Source organism: Triticum urartu, chromosome 6, assembly GCF_003073215.2.
Source record: "Triticum urartu cultivar G1812 chromosome 6, Tu2.1, whole genome shotgun sequence".
In the NCBI taxonomy this organism is placed as follows: Eukaryota; Viridiplantae; Streptophyta; class Magnoliopsida; order Poales; family Poaceae; genus Triticum; species Triticum urartu.
Genome location: NC_053027.1, coordinates 438,255,839 through 438,276,505, shown reverse-complemented (window position 1 = coordinate 438,276,505; position 20,667 = coordinate 438,255,839). Strand labels below are relative to the sequence as shown.

At 43.2% G+C, this 20,667-nt stretch overlaps 1 protein-coding gene across 5 annotated transcripts; it reads left to right on the top strand.

Moving 5' to 3' along the window:
• The first annotated feature begins 1,697 nt into the window (after positions 1-1,697).
• Positions 1,698-14,965, top strand: LOC125514051 (protein CHROMATIN REMODELING 20-like). Of its 5 annotated transcripts, none has more exons than XM_048679300.1 (25): positions 1,699-2,084; positions 2,619-2,681; positions 2,764-2,859; positions 2,963-3,055; positions 3,543-3,733; positions 3,842-4,079; positions 6,086-6,181; positions 6,716-6,793; positions 6,894-7,376; positions 7,496-7,773; positions 8,030-8,117; positions 8,201-8,404; positions 8,720-8,839; positions 9,068-9,234; positions 9,995-10,136; positions 10,311-10,460; positions 10,553-10,608; positions 10,680-10,980; positions 11,183-11,324; positions 11,410-11,465; positions 11,999-12,231; positions 13,363-13,566; positions 13,648-13,726; positions 13,848-14,083; positions 14,342-14,965. In XM_048679300.1, exons 1-25 carry the CDS (start codon positions 1,770-1,772, stop codon positions 14,718-14,720), a joined length of 4,488 nt encoding a protein of 1,495 aa, XP_048535257.1. In that variant the 5' UTR covers positions 1,699-1,769; the 3' UTR covers positions 14,721-14,965. The 5 variants fall into 5 exon arrangements, with proteins under 5 accessions (XP_048535258.1, XP_048535257.1, XP_048535255.1 ...); XM_048679298.1 differs by having other exon boundaries at positions 6,716-6,805; XM_048679299.1 differs by having other exon boundaries at positions 2,616-2,681.
• Positions 14,966-20,667: the final 5,702 nt, after the last annotated feature.

Below are 20,667 nucleotides of genomic sequence, written 5' to 3'. Positions count from 1 at the left end.
ACATGATTCATATGTGGGAGGAAACGTTGTCTTTTAGCTTTCACACAGGCTGCATGCTGGCTGTATGTGCTCGTATCTTGTGCTGTAGCCGGGCGCTAGATGGAGCGCCGGCTCCCGTCTCTCTCCCGCCTCCTCTCTCCTCCGGTTGTTTTTTTGCTGATGTGGCGCAGCTTACAGCCTGCTGAGTAGGATCTATTATACTTGCTCTAATGATTTCCATCAAAGTGGCTCGGATCCCGATAGAGCTAGCAGTCGGCCGAGATTTCGTAGGTCTGTGTCGCCGAGTGCTTCAAATCCATCTTCAATATGCATGTTACTATTCTAAGTTATTTTTCGCTGTGTCTAGTCTCATGCGTCTTTGGATCGTAAACTTTTGTTTTCAAAAGACTTAAAATAATTACATTCCTTCATTCCTTGTAATTTTTTTAATTACATTCCATTTAATTTCACACAAAGCCCAACACAACAAAAGAAAAATCTGAAAAGTCGAGATGAGGCCCCCCCTTAACTTTTCGTCTCCCGCCGTGCGGAGGTACAGATTAGAGAGAGAGGAACCCCCTAAAAAACGTAAAGTAAAGAGAGGGGTGTTTTCGCAAAAGAGAGAGAGAGAGAGAGGGGTATTTTCCTGTCGTGGTGTGGGTAGAGTACGCAGGAAGGAGGAGCGACGAGTTGAAAAGCAGGAGGCGGGTCGTGGGTCGTTTCGCTTCCTGTTAAGTGAAGAAACCTTTCGTTTTTCCCTCGATAAAAAAAAGAAAACCTTCCTTTTCCCGTTCATTGTTTCCCCAATTTCCCCATCTTCCCCCTTCGCTTTCCCCACAGAACCTCGCGCCCCTCTGCCCACCTCGTCCCGCACCTCGCCTCCTCCCCGGCCCGCCTTTTCGGGTTTTTTGGGCGCATAGGCGCACGAAAACCCTAGAAGGGGCTCCCCGCGTCGTCGTTCCGAGGTAAATCTTCGCCACCTCTCCCTGTACTCCGCGCGCCTGGCTCTGCTTTGCCCTGCTCTAGCAAGGAATGGTGTTCCGTGATCGAAGTGGAGGGGGTTCGAGCGGTTCCTCCCCCGATCGGCTCCGACGAAATGGCGGCCGGTGAGCGGTTGGAATTGCTGGGGGAATGTGATCGTTTCTGGGCGGGGGGACTCGGCCCCTCGGGACCGCTCGATTGTTTTTCTCATTCGTGCTGTGTCCTATTTTGGGTGTTTTCGGTTCCATGTTTTGGCGCGTCTCTTTTCTGCGCGTGCAGTGTAAGGCTGAAGCGTTCTCGGAGAATGACGGGAAGTTTCCTTGTTTGCTGATGCTGCATGCGAGATGTTGTTTAGGGTTTAGTGACGTGTCATGGTGTCTGGTCTATTTCTCGGTTGATCGGGTTCGGTGCGATTCTGCGAGTTGAAATGATTTGACTAACCAACTGCAGGACGCTTTTGGCATTCTGAAACATGTTTTGTCTTACGCATGGGGTCCCACCAGCAATGGTGTGGCTGCAAACATTTATTCAGTGCGGCGGTCGGCTCATGCTAGTCCCAACTGCCAAGTTCTTCAGATGTTGCTCTGTTTAGTTCTTCATTATAGATGATACGGGTCGTACTGCATTATTGTTAAATTGTTAACTGCTGCTCACGAAAATGTAGAAAGTACATGACATTTACTATCTCTTTTATTATTGCTTGAATATGTGTAAATTCTACCTTCAAATAATTCTAATCTTTGTCTTCTTTGTGTTTTGCAGAAAACAAGTGTATGTATGTGTAGCAGCGCTGCTAGTCAACACTAGCTATGGATGTGAATGGAAAATTATCTGATGGCGACTTAAATAAAACAGAAGCTCTTCACTCGAATGGACAGCCGGTAGATGATGTCATAATTATAGAATCTGAAGGGGATGAGAACAAAGTTGTAGTAGAAACTAACATCATAGAAGGTCCATTTGAGGAGCACAAGGAACACAGATGTGGCAAAACGGACAATAGCGTGCATGAAGAAGCATCCACTAGCACTGATGATGATTCAGACAGTGACCTGTATGGATTTCTCCGCGAGTCAGAGAATGAACAAACTTCAGAGTCTGATGTTGAGGAGACAGACATTGAGGTTTGTGCATAACATGTTCAATTTCGAGATCATAACTTCTAAATCAGAGAAAAAAGTATGGTCACCATGTCCCTAAAAAATGTATGTTTACTGTATGGATTGTAGTTAATATGGCAACTTGACATGAAACTCTCGACAGCTTTTGTTGATGAACACCATTTAGTATTTTCTATTGTTTGCTTGATATACTTTTCTCTGTCCTTGCCCCCCTTAGTTGTGAAGCACATTTATGATGTCTAGACTAATCATCAATGTTATCTTATCAGGCTGCAGCTGCACCTCAACATTTCTATGATTGTATTTTTTAATGCCTAACATATACTATGCTAGTTTGGTTTCTCTTGTCGATTGATTCAGTTTTGATTTACAATTGATTGGCTGAACAGATTGAAACATAGCAGGTGCAACTTATGTTACTCAAATCTGTTCTGCATTATATCAAGTTCTTTTCAGCAATCTGTAATTTTGATGTGTCGTCATCCATCTTTTGGGTGCATATTTTGGTTATAAGTTCTCTCAATTGATTTCCAGCAGGTGGCTCTGCCCGAGGAAAAAGTCGAAGAATTAGTTGCTGAATTCCATGATGTTGAGAGCAAAGTAACCTTTATAACCCCTGTTGTCCTATGGACACCTTTGTTTCCTGAGCATTTAATTCATTGTTTTCTTTGGTAACACTCAGGCTGCTGAGGCGCAAGAATCACTTGAAAAGGAATCACTTGAAAAAATTGAGGCTGAAGTAAGATTGGAGTTATCTGAGAGGCTCCAAGGAGATGCGGTTTGTGAATATGTTTATGTTTTGCTTCAGTTTATAAATTCTTAACTGTTACTCTCTCTGTTCAATACAATGATATATAATATATATTTTTTACTTAAAATAGTTGGACTTAGCTGTGGCAATTGAGATGGAGCAATTCAAGAAGGAATGGTCAACCGAACTTGATGATTTGGAGATCCGTAGTGCTGTTCTGCTGGTATGCTTTTGTTCGAAAGAGGATCTTTCTGTTCATTCAATAAACCCGGTGATAAATTATATCTCAGTGCCATGTGATATCCTATGCATGTCCAAAATGCCCTGTTTATTTATTTATTTAAATAAAAATAAGTTTCATTATTTATTCATATTATTATCACCAGATTAACCATGTATTTCTAGTCTCTTGATTAGATTCGCGGAAGTTCTCGACCTTGCTAAGACATAATAACAAAGGCGATTAGTGTTAAACTTGTTAAACTTGCTATGACCTTGTGTTGGCTGTGTGCATCTTAGTTATGCAGAGGCCGGGTGTAATGCTTAAATCTAAAGCGCCCCTTTTCGAAAAAAGTATATCACAACTCTAGTCATATTAAATTGAGACTTACTTTTTTGAAGGAAATTTGAGACATTATTTTACCTTACATTTCCTTTGGTAGATGTTTATTTCAGTATCTCTAGGTGCTAAATTGCAATTTTAACTCCAGGAAGAACTTGATGCTGCTGGCGTTGAACTTCCCAGCCTTTATAAGTCAATAGAAAGTCAAGCGCCAAATGTTTGTGAGACTGAAGCATGGAAAAACAGGACTCATTGGGCTGGTTCTCAAGTTCCTGAACAAGCTAATCTATCAATCAGAAAAGCTGATGAGTACCTGCAGTCTTGTAGACCTGTAAGGAGGTAATGTTAGGGCAAACAGTTTTTTGACGTAAACTGTCATGGACAGAAGTTGGTTACTCCTTTGTTCTGTTTTTTGAGCCTGAGCTTTAGTCTACTTGCCTCAAACAGAAAACATGGAAGGCTGCTGGAGGAAGGTGCTAGTGGCTTTCTTGCAGGAAAAGTTCCTGTTGTGGATGATGATTCTGTACAGTGCCATGAGAAAAGTTGGAGTTCATTCAATGAACTTATTAAATCTATTAAGTGTGCCAAAACTTCTTTTGGAAGCAGTAACTGGGCATCAGTTTATCTGGCCAATACACCCCAGGAAGCTGCCGCCTTAGGTCTCCAATTTCCAGGAGTTGATGAGGTACCAGCTTTAACTGATCATTGTTATATCGTGTGTTGTCACCGTTGCATTTTACTTAGCCTCATGCCTCATCCAATACGTTCTTGAAATATAATTCTATCTTAAACTTATGTATTTCCCTTAGAGAGGAAGCTATTCTTGTTGATGCTTCTCCAGTCTGGGGAAATGTAAACTTTAGTAGTAGTTAACTTGAATTTGTATTTATTGAAGTGCGCAATCTGGTTAGTGCAACATCAGGTCAAATGAATTGGATAAGATTAGACAACTAAAGGTATACCTTGTATGTTTGATAATGAATATGATATGGTGTGGTTACAAACCGTTGCATGCACGGTGTCTTGATGACCAATCCTGTTATCCAGGTTACTATTCCCTCCATGTAACAATGTATTACTACATGAATGCGGCCACACTTTCAGTACCCCCAGTGCTCGCATGTTCACAAAGTGTCTAGATTGATCTTGCAAAACTAATGCTGGAGCTGTATTGTTGAAAGCGCATCAATTATCTTATATGTCGTCATTGCTTTCAGTACTACTCCCTCCAGTTCAGATTAGATGACTTCTTCAGGAAGTTGATATTGGTTGCAAGTACTTCCTGTTTTGGGGTCAAGGCAGCATTCTTGTCAATCAGTAACATTTTGATGGGTATTATGTATTTATGTTAGGGAAATTGATATACAATTAGCTGGGAAAGCTACACCAAAAGCTAATGCATTAAGTGTTTCTTTAACCTTCTTTGTGCCTTCGATTGCTCCTCTGTTTCAAAATATAAGGTCCAGTTTGTGAAGGGTGAGTTTGGCAAACAAAACTAGGTGTAAGTTGAGTCACCAAGGGCAGGCATCTCGTCTGGATTGCATGTGTTTTAAGTAACTAATACGTACACCACAATTAGCTTTGAGGTCTTTCAAAACTGAAAACATCCAAGAATTAAGTGAGTCATCGTGCATGCTCCCCCCATACATTTTCTTTACAGATTGGTGATGCTTTTGTTAGTTGATCTACTGTAATGTCCATCAACCTAAGCATCATTGCATCTTGAAACATTTTCCTCTTGTGCACATTGAGTTCACCTGTCAGTTGTATTTTTTGTGCTTACATTAGACAAGAATGCAACATATATTTTAATGTAACGATGCCATATTTTTGATCATTATAGAAGCTATGCATCATAAAATTGTTTATAAACATTGTTGTTAAAAGGAAAACGCTTACGATCATCCGACTGAAAACGACGCACGCGCCCGCTGTCTCTATGACCGTCGGATATGATTTGTTTGCATGACTCGGGCATCAACCTATTTACATACTATAGATTTGCAACTGAGCCACTATTGCAATCTCCCCTACCGCAACAACTAGGTTGTTGCAGAATCTGAATCTCGTGCGACACATTGACTGTCTCCTTCGTACTCAACGTGTTTCCTGTGGGGTCACTCAACAGCGGGGCAGTTGCGACAACATCTTTCATTGCAATCTTCAACACCATCCATGTTGCAAAAGTCATTTTCCGCAACATCATCTATGTTACAAAAAGTGAGGAAAAAATCTACAACAAAAACTTTGTTGCAAATATTTTCTACAACATGAGCTCTGTTGCAGAAATACTGCAACACCGTCTCTGTTGCAATGACAAGGACTTGGCTGGATCACTGAATGAAGCCACATCTAGCGGCTGTCGAGGCGGCGGATTTTTTCAAAAGATCCGCCGGTTGACGCGTAGCACGACCCTTGTTAAAAGCTCTTCTATAAGTTCTAGAAAGAAAATGGGTGACATTATTATATTATTTCCCTGCATCCTTTTTCAGTTTTAATAATGAGACAGTATTTTTTATTTTTGGTTTTGAGTAACATGTTTATTATTCTTTCGTGTAATTGGTTCACCATGGTACTTACCATTATACTGGTATTTTCCGTAAAGCTGGCATCATCCAAATTTCCACTTATTTTATTTGTTTTTTCCATGGAATAGTTCCTCTAAAGTTCCAATTATTATTCTATATATAGGTGGAGGAGATAGCTGAAGTTGATGGTGCTGTTGATGACATAAAATGTGTTGATGAAATAGAGCTTTCTGAAGAACAGAGGAGAAAATACAGAAAGGTCAGTCGAAACTAACCATGCACCCTTCTTTGTCCTGATGTTCCTATCCTTAGATATCTCCTTTGTGCTTTTTGTGTAGTCTTAGTGTGTGTGTGTGTGCGTGTGTGTGTGCTTGTTTCCATTTTTTACTTGATTTATTGCTTTCTATAACACCTAGTTCCTCCTAGTTTGATAGAGTTGTATGTTTTGTTCACGCTGGATGCATAATATGTTAAAATCTCAAATGGCGTTTTTATAGTTACATGTCTACTTGGTAAAATGCTGATTGCAAACATTTACCCTGCATACCAATGACTTCGCTGCGATGCTTATAATCCTTGTATCTATCTACTGTTCCTGATTGTTCTTTATTGCTCAGTACCTATTTCTTTTTATGAGGAAACACCGCCACAGTACTATGTGGTCATGCTGATTCTCTGATTCGGTTGCAATACAAGTGACATAACGGCTTGTTTAAAAGCTGAGGATTGCTGATATGCTGTACATCATATGTTATTTGTTGTAATGTAAATATCACTGAAATACCTTATGTAGGTAAGAGAAGAAGATGATGCAAAGGCGATAAAACGTTTGCGGCGTTATATGGAAAAAAGGACAGACGGCTGGTGCAAGGTACCTGCTCATGTTAGTATTTGGTGCGAGATCAGTCTTTTTCTTACTCAGCTGGATTGGTTCTGTTTCTCTTGGGTGCTCTAATTAACATTCAATGCAGGGCAACGTCGGTTTGACCTCGTCATCAAATGGATGCTGTAAGCTACCTCTGTCATTAGATGATGGTGTTTTGGACGCCAACAGGGGTCGTCCTTTATCTGAGAAACAGAAAATGGATAAAGATGAAGTTTCCGCTGAGTTGCTGAAGCGAACACGTGAAGATGATGTTGAGCTTGACCACAAGAGGTCAAAAACTGTAGTGATAGAGAGTGACGATGACATGCAGATGGACAGCAAGCTAGTTCTGCATATCAAGGACAGCGAGCATAGTTCAGCAGAGCTTGAAAAGGGGGTTGACATTATTGATCTTGATCTTTTCCCATCACAAAGCCCTAAGTTTAGTGATATGGATTTACCCAAGTCTTTTAAGTGCACAATTTGCACCAAAATGTTGAATGCCTCTGATGTGCATCGTCACCCAGTACTGGATGTTGCTGTTTGTGGGTCTTGCAGATTTCTGGTGATAGAGAAGAACCGTCTTGAGGTGAATACTTACCCTCTTTGCTGATAGTTTTGAACCGTTTGAAAATAACATCAGTTCTTTTTGGGGGATGAACAATGCGTTTGTAATATTCTTAGCCATGCTGTTTATTTTTATTACAGGGCCCTGTATCTGGTGGTTATTGCACCTGGTGTGTTCAGTGTGAACAACTTCTAAGTTGCAGTTCCTGTAAGATGCTTTTTTGTACAAAATGCTTGTTAAAGAATCTTGGTGAGAAATGCATATCAGAAGCTAAAGTCACTGGCTGGCAGTGTTGCTGCTGCCAACCCAGTCAACTGGAACACTTAATTTCTGAATGTGACAAGGCTCTGAGTGGTGTTGAATCTTCTGATCTCGAGGGTGACAACACTTCTGGAACCGAAACCAATGACCCTGTTAGGTATGCCCTTTTGCACTTTTACCAGTATACTCCCTCTGTTCCTAAATATAAGTCCTTTTAGAGATTCCAGTAAGGGACTGCATATGGAGCAAAATGAGTGAATCTACACTCTAAAATATGTCTATACATCCGTATGTAGTTTGTATTGAAATCTCTAAAAAGACATCTTTAGAAATGGAGGGAGTATTATTTATCACACTATTGATATAGCACTGAAGATTTTTTCAAGCTAATTGAATATGTAAAACCTGGTCAGCAAGCACAAAAGGAAAAAGAAGATAAGAAGAATCATGGATGATACAGAACTTGGGGAGGAAACAAAGCGTAAAATTGCAATGGAGAAGGTGTAGTCTCCTTTGCTTTGACATATCTAACATTTGTTTTTAGTGGAAGCTGTCCAGGTTGTAATTTGTACATTCTTTTATAGGCTAGGCAAGAACATTTGAAGTCAATGCATGAGCAGTCTGCCAGCAAGTTAAGGAGCAGCAACATTGGAACTTCCTCTGGGGCTGTATTGGAAGTCTTCCTACAGGATGCTGGGGATGGCCATATTGTCAACCCTGCCAGGGAGGAAGACGAGGAACCTGTTAGAATTCCAAGCAGCATATCTGCTAAACTGAAGCCTCATCAGGTTTGTATTTGATATATACCCTCTAAACACTGCGATGCGCATTCATCCTTGCAATTAAATTGATTTGTAAAACCTTGTATCAAAAATGATGTGCTGGCTTGTAATGTGCTTGCACTGAAATGTACAAATAGAAATCTTTATCACATGATGATTGAATGTGTTCCCTACCATTGCTTTCATAATTTTGCTTTAAAATGCTTAGCATTCTTTAATTGTAATTGTTTGCTAGGTGGCACCATGTCACTTGCATACCAGTCATGACCTCTACCCCATACTGTGACTGGACCCCTTATATGTTGCATTCTCGTATTTCAGGTAGCAGGAATAATATTTATGTGGGAAAATGTTATCCAGTCTGTTAGAACAGTCAAATCTGGTGACAAAGGTTTTGGGTGCATTTTGGCGCATAACATGGGGCTTGGGAAAACTTTTCAGGTATGTGTTCGTATTTTACCTTGATCCAGTTAGATGAACATATTCTGATGTCGATTTAAATTATGTGCTGGGAGCTATTCTAACGTATGCGATGTGTGCTTTTCACTTTTACCGGTTTTGGTGTATGTGCTTAATTGCTATTAATTATGTAGCAAGCGTTAATGCTTTTCAAGGCGGCCTTTGTTTGGCCGGTTGCATACCTATATTTATGAATTGTATACTTTGCAGGTTATTACCTTCCTGTACGTTGTTATGAGATGTGCCCAGTTGGGACTCCGCACGGCACTTATAGTTACCCCTGTTAATGTTCTGCATAATTGGAAGAAAGAGTTCACCAAGTGGCAACCGGCCGAACTAAAGCCCCTTCGTGTGTACATGCTGGAAGATGTTCCGAGGTGCGGATTATGTTATCCTTTGTGTTACTGTTAACGTAGTTAAATTTGTTTACTCAATGGGTGTAGCCTAGAGGCTGTCTTGGTGCCAATAATTCCATCTTGTAAAAACTTAATGTGCTCAACTGCAATTGGTATAGTAACAATCTAGCTTGTACCGGCCTTTAAAGAAATCTTTACCCTGAAAAGGGTCATCTGTTATGTTAAACAACTACTACCATTGATACATTGATTCCTACCATGGAAGATGGAGCTCGATTGGTGGTTTGTATTTTGTGACATAAATTAAGGATTTTATTTGGTGCGTCTGTTGTGTTTTTCCTAAATTTTGAAACATCAGGTGTAACCCTTACTTTTTATCTCAAGTTTACCTGCAACACTCACTTGGTTTAATACGAAGGAGTTCTGTTCCTGTACTGGAATCGTGCAGCTGTGAAACATAGCGGTTTCTTCTATAGTTTTTAGTTCAGAAAAACCTGTGTGTTTATATGTAAATATTTTGTGGAAATGTGGGTTCACTCTGTCTGTGATGTTTTCATTATTAATACTCCCTCCGTTCCTAAATATATGTCTTTTTAGTTTTTAGACATTTCAAATGGACAACAACATACGGCTGTATGTAGACATATTTTAGAGTGTAGATTCACTCATTTTGCTCCGTATGTAGTCACTTGTTGGAATCTCTAGAAAGACATATATTTGGGAACGGAGGGAGTATTTATCATGGAAGTACATATTTCCACTCTAACCTTTATTTTCGCAGGCTAAAAAGGCTGTATTTACTTAACAAGTGGCGAGCAAAAGGTGGAGTACTTCTCATTGGTTATTCATCATTTAGGAACTTATCTCTTGGAAGACATGTGAAGGAAAAAGATACTGCAGATGAGATTTCTAATGCGTTGCAGGTGATATTCCATTTGTTCTGTTATTTTGTTTCAAGCTTTTATGTATGCCAGCTCACTATCCTTTATATGAGAGCATAATAACTTGTAGATGTTCATGTCTTGCATGAATTATGATGTATAATGTTTTCGGTTAGCCATGGGTTCTGATGTATTTCACTTACATGGCACTGTCAGTGTGGGCCAGATATTCTTGTATGTGATGAAGCACATATGATAAAGAATAGGAAGGCCGACACTACACACGCTCTAAAACAAGTAAAGACGCAAAGAAGAATTGCGTTAACTGGATCCCCATTACAGAATAATTTGATGGAATATTACTGTGTAAGGAACTTGCACTTCACCATATACAGTTTTATCTTCCAGTTACTGACAATATTTGATGCCTAATGGCTTTTGGTTCATCCTATGAACAGATGGTTGATTTTGTCAGGGAAGGTTTTCTTGGAAGCAGCCATGAATTCCGCAATAGGTAATGTAATGCTCAGTTACCTTGGCACCTTTGTCTTTAAATCTTGGGATTGAGACGTCTTGCTCTATCAGGTTCCAGAACCCGATCGAAAATGGGCAGCACACAAATTCTACATCAGATGATGTCAAGATCATGAACCAACGGTCACACATTCTGTATGAACAGCTGAAAGGCTTTGTCCAGCGAATGGACATGAATGTGGTGAAGAATGATCTACCGCCGAAGAAGGTTTTTGTCATTACCGTAAAGCTCTCTCAACTGCAAAGAAAACTATACCGAAGATTCTTGGATGTGCATGGTTTCTCAAGCGGCACTTCTGAAAAACCTTATCAGCACGGTGGCTTCTTTGCCAAATATCAAAAACTAGCCCAGGTATAAGTTTGAATCATTGTGCATTTCATTAAATAAAAAAATGTAACATTGTATGGTCTTATTTGTTGTTGCTAAAATGCTACTCCATCCGATCCAAAATAAGAGTCGCAGCTTTGAACTAACCTTAGTATTACTGTGTTGTACCATCATCATATTTATTTATACTTTTGTTCCTTATGCTGGACTATATGTTAATGTGTAGATATGGAACCACCCGGGCCTTCTCCAGATGGCTAAAGAGCAGAGAGGAAGTCTGCGCCGAGAAGATGCTGTTGAGAACTTTCTGACGGATGAGAGTTCTAGTGACGATAATCATAATATTGAAATTCAACTGCCAAATGGAGGTAAATTGTTATTTACCGATGCATTTTCCCTTTTGTTCTTCTGTGCAGAATTTGCACCTGGTTTGAACTGTTTTTGTCATTTCAGGGAAACAGAAGAGTAGGACTGATCAGCAGTCCAAGAAAATTGACTTACTGAACGAGGTACTTGATTATTCACACAATGTAGATTATCAGAAATTTCCAATTGAAAGTATTGCAAAAATTAAATTGGCATGATATTCTGTAGTGCATTGTGCATACAATGCTATCCAGTTATTTATACTTTCCAGCTGTGTACTGGGTCTCTGTTTACTACTCCCTCCGTTCTAAAATATAGTGCTTCCTCTGTTCCCGTGCTTCAACTTTGACCATAAATTTAACCAACGATACCGACTGCAGCAGGAGCAAAAGTTATACCAGTGAATTCGTATTCAAAAGAAGTTTTCAATTATATAATTTTTCCTCCCGCCACAGCCGGTCTCGTTGGTTAAATTTATGGTCAAAGTTGGACCTCAGGAAGTGCGGGTGCACTATATTTTGGAATGGAGGGAGTAATATAATATGGTCTATATGGACCATAATGGTGGATTAATTGAAACATATGCAGACCCTTTAGTGTTGCAATGCTTTCCACCCGCACATTAATGTTGTTGATTATGAAAATTTTACCTTTATGTGCTTCTGTTTTCCTGTAGGAAAGTAACTGGTGGGAGAACCTTCTGGATGATAATACTTTTAAGGAAGCAGATTACAGTGGCAAAATGGTCTTGCTCCTTGATATACTGGCGACTTGTTATGAATTGGGTGACAAGGCACTAGTGTTCAGCCAGAATTTGACCACTTTGGATTTGGTGGAGTTTTATCTATCTAAGATGCAAATCAAAGGAAAAGAAGGCAAATATTGGAAGCAGGGCAAGGACTGGTACAGGTATACCTCCACACTTGACTGTATTTCTTTTACAGACATGAATCGTACAACTATTGGTGTGGATTTGGTAGTTTAACAATTTTGTGTTGCTTTAATTTGTTGTTTCGGCGTGCGTATGAGAGAACCATAATAACTTGTTGTCAATTCGTCTATTTTTTGGATTAACTTATTTTTGGTGTGGACAACTGAAGACCTGAACCTATTGGTATGCAAGTGTCTTTTTTTTTGTGACGACAGTATGCAAGTGTTTACCACAATATGATGTTTATTCTAGCAAACTAAAAAAATACATCATGAATAATTTGCAGTTTGTTAGTTAAAACGCTCTTATATTATGGGACGGAGGGAGTGCATGATAATGTGAAAGAAAATGTGCCTTTATTCCAAGAGTTTGCATGCCTTTATAACAGTTGTTCATGGTGCCTTTGTTTTGCTGGAAACTTGCTGGGTTATGTTTTCTTTTCTTTTCTTTCAGTTCTTTGGGATTGAATCTAACTACAATGTACTCCCTCTGTCCCACAATATAAGATTGTTTTTCAAGCTAACATAGCTTGAAAAATGATCTTATATTGTTTTTTAAGCAATCCTGCAAGAGAGTGGGTGGTTAATTCTATAGCACTGAAGTAGACGGGGTTCAGAAAACAGGACCTGTTCTTGTTGGCTGGTAACTGGTGATTCTTTAGGACATTGCATGAATCAGGGATGCTAAATTTTTTGCGACTCGGGTAAATGTGTGTGTTTGTGTTGCTTCCTAAAATATATGTTGATGGCAGGATATTTCAGTTTTGTAAAATTTCATCGAGAATATCCTCATCCAGGTGCCCCTAACTTGCTGCTGGTGCCAATACAAGCTGACATAACTATGACAGCTGAAGCTTGCGACTAATCATGACATACCATGCTGAAATAAGCTTTTGGATCATTTTGGTCCCCTATGGCAGCATTTTTGGCACTATTTCTGCAAAGATGACTGCTGTATTGCCAGCGTGTAGTTTGACAAATAATGTTTATAATAATTATTTATTTATGCAAAGATGGTGTTGTTACTTTGAGCACCCTGTTCTGCAAAGATTTGTGTATCATCAATTTTAATTCTCCAAATACCACACACTTGTACTGTGTGCCATACAGGCTTGATGGGAGCACTCCATCATCCGAGCGGCAGAACCTTGTCGAAAGATTTAATGACCCTGCAAACACAAGAGTAAAATGCACATTGATATCTACTCGAGCTGGATCTCTGGGTGTCAACCTTCATGCAGCAAACCGTGTGGTCCTTCTGGATGGTTCATGGAATCCAACACATGATTTGCAGGCCATTTATCGGGTTTGGAGGTAAGAACTAGTAGCATGATTCACACATTATTTGCATTTTTATGTGATTATATGTTTATTTGATGTGTACTCTGTATACAGGTATGGCCAGATGAAACCTGTGTATGCTTACCGCCTAATGGCACATGGAACAATGGAAGAGAAAATATATAAGCGGCAGGTATTGTGACATTTGCTGCCTTCTGGTGGGGTCCCAAGTTAGAACTAAATTGTTTTTTTACATATTAAAATAAAGGTCTTGTTTGGAATCTTATCAATATGAATCTCTTGGTTGTTGATAGGTGACAAAAGAAGGGCTCGCAGCAAGAGTGGTGGATAGACAACAAGTATCTAGAACAATTTCCAAAGAAGAGATGTTGCATCTCTTTGAATTTGGTGATGAGGAATTGTTGGACGAGAGTGGGAATGATACCATAATTGATCGCACGAAGGTTGGAATGGAGAAGCTATCCATGCCCAATAGCACTGAACTACCGGTGGACACGCTCATGCTGAACCTACTTAGTGATCACCCTCGGTAATGCCTAACCTATTTATGTTAAAACTTATAAGCACTTCACAAATCTCTTTTGTAAGAAAATGAGATGTTATAAAATCTATAATGCCCAATAATTTGGAGTTCATAAACTTATCAAACATGGGACGTCGTTTATTTCTTTTCTCAACTGCCAGCATCCTCTTTTTGTCAAACATTAATTAATGTTGTTTTCTTGCTATGAATGTATATGTGTGTTAAGTTGTTGCTGGAGGCGTAATATCTGCTTCAAATTTACAGGTGGATTGCAGGTTACCATGAACACGAAGTTCTTCTGCAAGAAAACGAAGAGGAAAGACTCACCAAGGAAGAGCAAGATATGGCATGGTCAAATTTTAAACAATCGCAGCAGTTGGATGCCGTGGCAAGGAAAGCTGCACATGATCACGAGAGAAAACCAATAGAGAGCAACCCTCCCCCGCCTAAAGTTACTTCAAGAAGTCGGCAGGCGCAGCAACCAAAATCTCATTCGAACAACCAGAAGAAATGCACCAACTTGAACCACATGCTGACTCTCAGAAGCCACGGTACCAAAGCTGGATGCACGACAAGCTGTGACGAATGTGGCCAGACCATTAGTTGGGAGACACTAAACAGATCAGATGGTAGATTGAGGTGACCCCACTTGGCTTACTCCATGTGGAATCACAGCTACGCATTTCAGCTCGTTTTTTAAGGGTTAGCGCGTAGTATGCATTTTGTATGAGAGGCTTTTAGTGTACATACTTAGAGGGCAAATCTCACCTTTTGGTACAGATGGAGAACTGCATTAATTGGAATTGAGTTTTTCACCTGGTCGGTGAAGGATTGTTGTCAGGAGTTTCACTTACGGAATTAATTGGAATCGAGTTTTTTTGGTCTGCAGACGAGCTGTGAATTTTGTTAGGGGGGTTTCATTTTGAGGTGGAAAATGGATTTTATTACTCGTAAAGGCGTACAATCTGCTGCCAGAAGGGTAGCTACAAAGTCGGGAGCATGTGCACCCAGATTATATCAGTGTAAACGATTAACCCTAACAAAATTTGCTAAAGCATCTGAATATCTATTCTGCTCACATAACACAGACCTAAACATTTTATCTCCAAAGGCAAGCTCATTTCAGCTGCAATATGTCTCAGGTTCGACCGCTCCATCTCTTTTTAGTCTCTACCGCCATCTTTGCACAGTCAATTTGGATGGCAACTAGAAGGGCTGTCTGAATTTATGAGACACATACAGTCACAAGTTGAATTTAGTGGGAATGACATACTCCTTCAGTCCGAAGAAGTTTGTCCCTCAAATGGATGTATCTAGCATTAAGTTAGTGCTAGATACATACATTCGAGGGATTAGCTTGAGACAAGTTTTTTCGGACGGAGGGAGTAGTTACTAGGGAAACAGAAATATTGCAAACATGTGATTTGAAAATCCCATCCATAGCATATGACAAAGATTGAAGGGTTGCAAAAATCATATGACATTTGGATTTATCAGAAGACATCCTATGTAGCATGGTATAAAACTACTTGCATCACATACCCATCACCATACCATCATAGAGAGAGATGGATGAGGACGACGCGGATGGAGAGATGGATGCAGTCTCGCCGGAACCGCCGGAGACACCGCCGTCGCCTTCCGATCTGGTATGTGAATTTTTCAATGCACGTTACGATGAGGAGGAGGTGGCAACGACTCTAGACAGAGTACTGCCCCTTGATGATCCGGCAAGGATAGGACTACACGCGGGGGAGAAGAAGGAAATGATCCGGTCGTTCATCGGAGGATGGCGGCGACGGCGATCCGACCATGGAAAGGTCCCCTCCCCAAGGTATGTCTACCAAATCTCACACTTTTCGATTTGATCCGCCCGGAGGCTTGGACTACGGTAGTGAGGAAGAAGAAAGGCCGCCGGGGAGTGGCCGGACCGGCGCCGGCGGCTACCGCGGCGACTGCGCCGGTGATCACGGCGATCGGGATCGGGGCCGCTCGCTCCTGTCGTTTGAACGAGCTTCTGGGCCGGGTTGGGCTGGAGTTGAGCGAGAATGAGATGGGCCTGACTAGGACTGGGTATGAGGCCCAGGTCCTTAGCTAGGTGACCGACCGGCCCGTCGAGGAGGCTAGCGACGTGCATGCGATCGAGTCGAAGAGTTCGACTAGTCTTGCAGTCCCTCGTCTGCTTCGTTCGTCCAGGACGGCTAGGGTTTGCAAGGTTTCTGTGCCTGGCTTCCCTCGGATTGGAATTGGGAGGGCTGCGCGTGTTCCACCGGTTGCGGCCATGGCAGGTCGGGGCGCTGGTCCTCCACCTAAACCGCCTCTGCCCAAGCCGGTGCCGCCCTTGACCGGCGGGCCGTCGCAGCATGCTCCGCCTCCCCACAAGGTGGCACCGCTGCCGCAGAATAAGGCGGGGAGTCAGGCACCCACCCGCCAGCGTCTAACGAAGGTATGCCTCCTGCGGCCAGGGCCGCGCCGCCGACGCCGCGGGGAGGCGCCTCGTCGGGCCAGCAGCGGCAATGCGCCTACCGTGGCAGGGAGGCTTTGTATGGAGGTCGGGACCCCCCCTGTGGTCAATGGGGCGATGATGGGTATGACGCGTATGGCGAAGGACAACATCGTGGTTCGTCCTCGACAGGTGGCGGACGTGGTTTTGCCTGGCAGAGCGACGGGTCGACGGAACGACCGTTTTACGGATCGCCGGAGGATTCGTCGAGGGAGCTTCCGGTCCGGATTACAGGCAGAGAGGTGGCTTCCATGCTCATCGTGGTGGCCGGGGAGGCCGATACCGTAATCGTCAGCCTCCACCGCCTACTGCTACAGTGACCGATGTTGCAGAGCCGGCAAGCTCCGCGGATGGGGCAGCAGCTGTGCAGACGCCACCTGTCTGGCCAGGCCATGGCCGCGGTGACGGCGCTGGCAACGAGGACGGTACCTGAGGTGGTGCCCTCTGCAGCGGGGACGATCAGCGGGTCTGAGAAATCTGACGGTGAGCGAGTTTCCAAGTGGGCTCGGAAGAAGGAGAAGATGTTGTACTATCGCCGTGGTGAACAGGGGAACTTCATAGCTGAGTGCGTGTCTGAGCTCTGTGACACGTGCCTCAAGCCGGGGCATGAAACCGGGGACTGCCCGGTACTTCATGAACCCATGCCCAGTGTTACTATTTATGGAGTGTGTTGTGCCGAGTTAATGTTCTTTGGATCCCCTAATGCACGGGAGATCCCTGAGGCGCCACAGAGAGCGACCACGGGGGTGCTCAAAGTGACTAAGGGTATCCTTTCTGACACACAAATCATACAAAGGCTGCATGAGTTGGCACCTGGGAATTTTCAGTGGGAGTTGAATAGGCTCGAGGCAAACACGTTCAAGGTTGAGTTTCCAACTACTGATCATCTGCAGAGACTTTTGAGCTTTGGGTTGTGCAGAGTCTCGGGCACCGAGTGTATTCTTGAGTTCCACGAGTGGAAGAGGGTTGAGCCGAAGGGCAAGCCTCTTACTCAGGTTTGGTTACGGTTTTCGAGGGCACCATCCAAGCCTCTGAATGATGTTCGGGCCGCAGCTAGCTTGGGGAATCTTGTTGGGAAGACCGAGCGGGTGGACATGGCCTTTACCCGAGCTCACGGGGTGGCGAGGCTGCTAGTGAGTGTTCTGGACATTGAGTATGTTCCGGATGTGGTTAAGTGGACGTATGCCGGCATGATCTTCAACCTAGAGATTGAGTTTGAGGACACTGACTTATTCGCTGAGGCGCTGAATGGTAATGATGTGGATATGCTCGATAAGGATGACGGGCCTAGCAACAAGGAGTTGAGCGAGGTGGATCGTGGACGAGATATGTCCACTAACCCAGGCTCTAACGTAGCTCCAGCGGCGCCTAGGATGGGGACTCCCACACAGACTTCGGCGCCTACGAATGCACCACGATTTGGATCGTTTGAACCTACTTCGGCACCTCCTAGGCTGTGGAGCGAGAGGGTGGAGTGTGAGGATGAGCAGTCGCTCCCCCCCTTGATTTTGAGGTTCTTGATTCGGCTGCTGGTGGATGTCCTGATGGCTCTGATGCAGTGGTGCCCTATGCGACGGAGGCCCCCACTTCTGTGGCCACCGAGACGAGGCTCAGACTTGGTGCGGGAGGGGAGGCGGCTGGGCGGATGGCTCCTGGTTCTCCCGCTACTCGCCCTCGGTGTGAGGCATCACCGGAGCCGCAGGGATCGGCGCTGACTCCTGCGGCGGAGGTCGTGCGGGCTGGAGCGGCCGTGGCCGGGGTCTGCGTTGAGGCCAGCACCGGATCAGGAGGAGGGCGCGGGTAGGTGGCCTTCGCCTCACCTCCTCCTGTGCTGCCCCTGGAGGGGGTGGCCCCTATGACGTTAACGGGACCTGGGTCGGCTGGCCTGGGTACGCTTTGTCACGGCCAGGTGGCGACTGAGCGAGTTCCACCGACGGCTTGGGGTAGCTCCCCCGTTGTCTCTGCTCCATCTAGCCCTGTTGGAGGTATGGCAGGTGGCCGTACCCCGAATGGGGTCTCGCGGGACGAGATCATCGCTTTTGGAGGGATTCAGGATCCTGTGTCCGCAGGTAGACGGATGAGCGGTCGTCTCCAGGGTTAGCCGGGAGTTGATGACATGCAGCTGCGGTGTGCCATGCGGGTGGCCAAGCTCTGTGATATTGAGGTCACTACGGGTATGTCAGTCAATACTTTCAATTCTATTCTACATTTTTCTAGTGATGAGATTATTCATAATGCAACTCAGTTGGGTGTGTCACTAGGTAAAAATGATATAGAAACTTCTAAATCTGTTAATGATATCCTGGATCTTGAAGCGAAGCGTGCTTTAGAAATGATCCGTAACATAGCGGCTGTTAATGACGCAGAGATAGACGAGTTGAGACGGGTCCTTGATAGCTTTTGTGCTGATCTTGCACCCTCTCTTGCTGATACCGAGGAAGAGGATTACCCTGTCTCACCGAGGGATTCCATTATTGCTGACTCTCTGGTAGTTAGCTCCTCTGAGCCTGGTCATGACTCATGAGGACCACGTTGAGGATCAAAACAAACCTAAGCGCAAATGGAAGCACAAGATATATCCCGCTTCGGTTGTGCGTAGAAGTGCTAGGATCCGGACCACTAAAAAATTTCATGATGAATTATGAAAGGATTTTTTTGGAATAGCAGAGGTCTTAAGGACTTGGCTAAGAGAAGGTTTCTAGCTGATGCTTCGATAGAACACAAGCTGGATTTTATCGCCCTTTCTGAGACTGGGAGAGGAAACTTTACCCCCCAGTTTCTTAGTACCCTATCGGGAGGTGTGGACTTTGATTGGCATTGTTTGCCTCCAAGGGGAAGATCCGGTGGGATTTTACTTGGGGTTAAGTGCGATTCTTTAGAAGTCCGGAATGTGGTTATGGGCGATTTTGCAGTGAAGTTTAGGGTCAAATCAAAGACTGATGGGTTTCAGTGGGCTTTGGTGGCGGTATATGGTGCGGCACAGCCTAAACTCAAACCAGACTTTTTGGCGGATTTAGTTCATATTTGTGGTAACGAGCAGCTCCCAATTCTGGTTGGGGGTGATTTCAATATTATCCATAGACAGGATGAAAAAAACAATGATAACTTCGAGACAGATGGTCGTTCATGTTTAATACTATCATCGAAAGCTTGGATATTAGAGAAATAGAGCCATCTGGTAGAAAATTCACTTGGGACAATTCATTACCAACCCCGACATTTGAGAAGCTAGATCATGTCCTCGCTAGGGTCAAATGGGAACAGAAATTCCCCTTAGTAACGGTTCATGCGTTATCCCGAGCCATTTTTGACCATACACCATTGCTTGTTGACTCCGGGGAGGCAACACATCTGGGAAACAAGAACACTTTCTCTTTCAAATTAGTGTGGTTTGAAAGAGATGGGTTCATGGATCTGATAGCCTGGGAATGGGCTAAGGATTCGGGTGGGAGGTCGAATGTTGAGAGATGACAAAACAAAATAAGACATCTAAGGCAATTCTTACGTGGATGGGCCAAACATTTAAGTGGGATTTATAAGATTGAAAATGATAGATTCCTTGACCTTATTCAATCCCTAGATTTAAAGGCCGAATCCTCCATTCTAGATACCAGGGAGCTGGAAACTAAAATGGAGGCGGAAGTTCGACTGAAAGAGCTTCTTCGAGAGGAGGAATTGAATGGGCATTACGTGCGAAAGTCCGCAAAATCGTCGAAGGGGACGATAATACCCAATTCTTCCACATGATTGCAAATGGCAAACATCGAAAGAAGAGAATCTTTCAGCTCGAGCAGGATGAGGGGACGATTTTAGGGCAGGAAAATTTAAACTACATATCACAAACTATTATAAACGGCTGTTTGGGCCTCCAGAGGATAATTTCGTTTCCTTGGATGAGTCGAGGATAGAGGATGTGCCTCAGCTTGCTGTTGATGAGAATGAAATTTTGACTGCCCCGTTTTCGGAGAAAGAGGTGTTTGAGGCTATATCACAAATGAAGAATAATAAAGCTCCAGGCCCGGATGGTTTTCCGGCGGAGTTTTATAAGAAATGCTGGCACATTATCAAAGGGGACTTGATCCCGTTG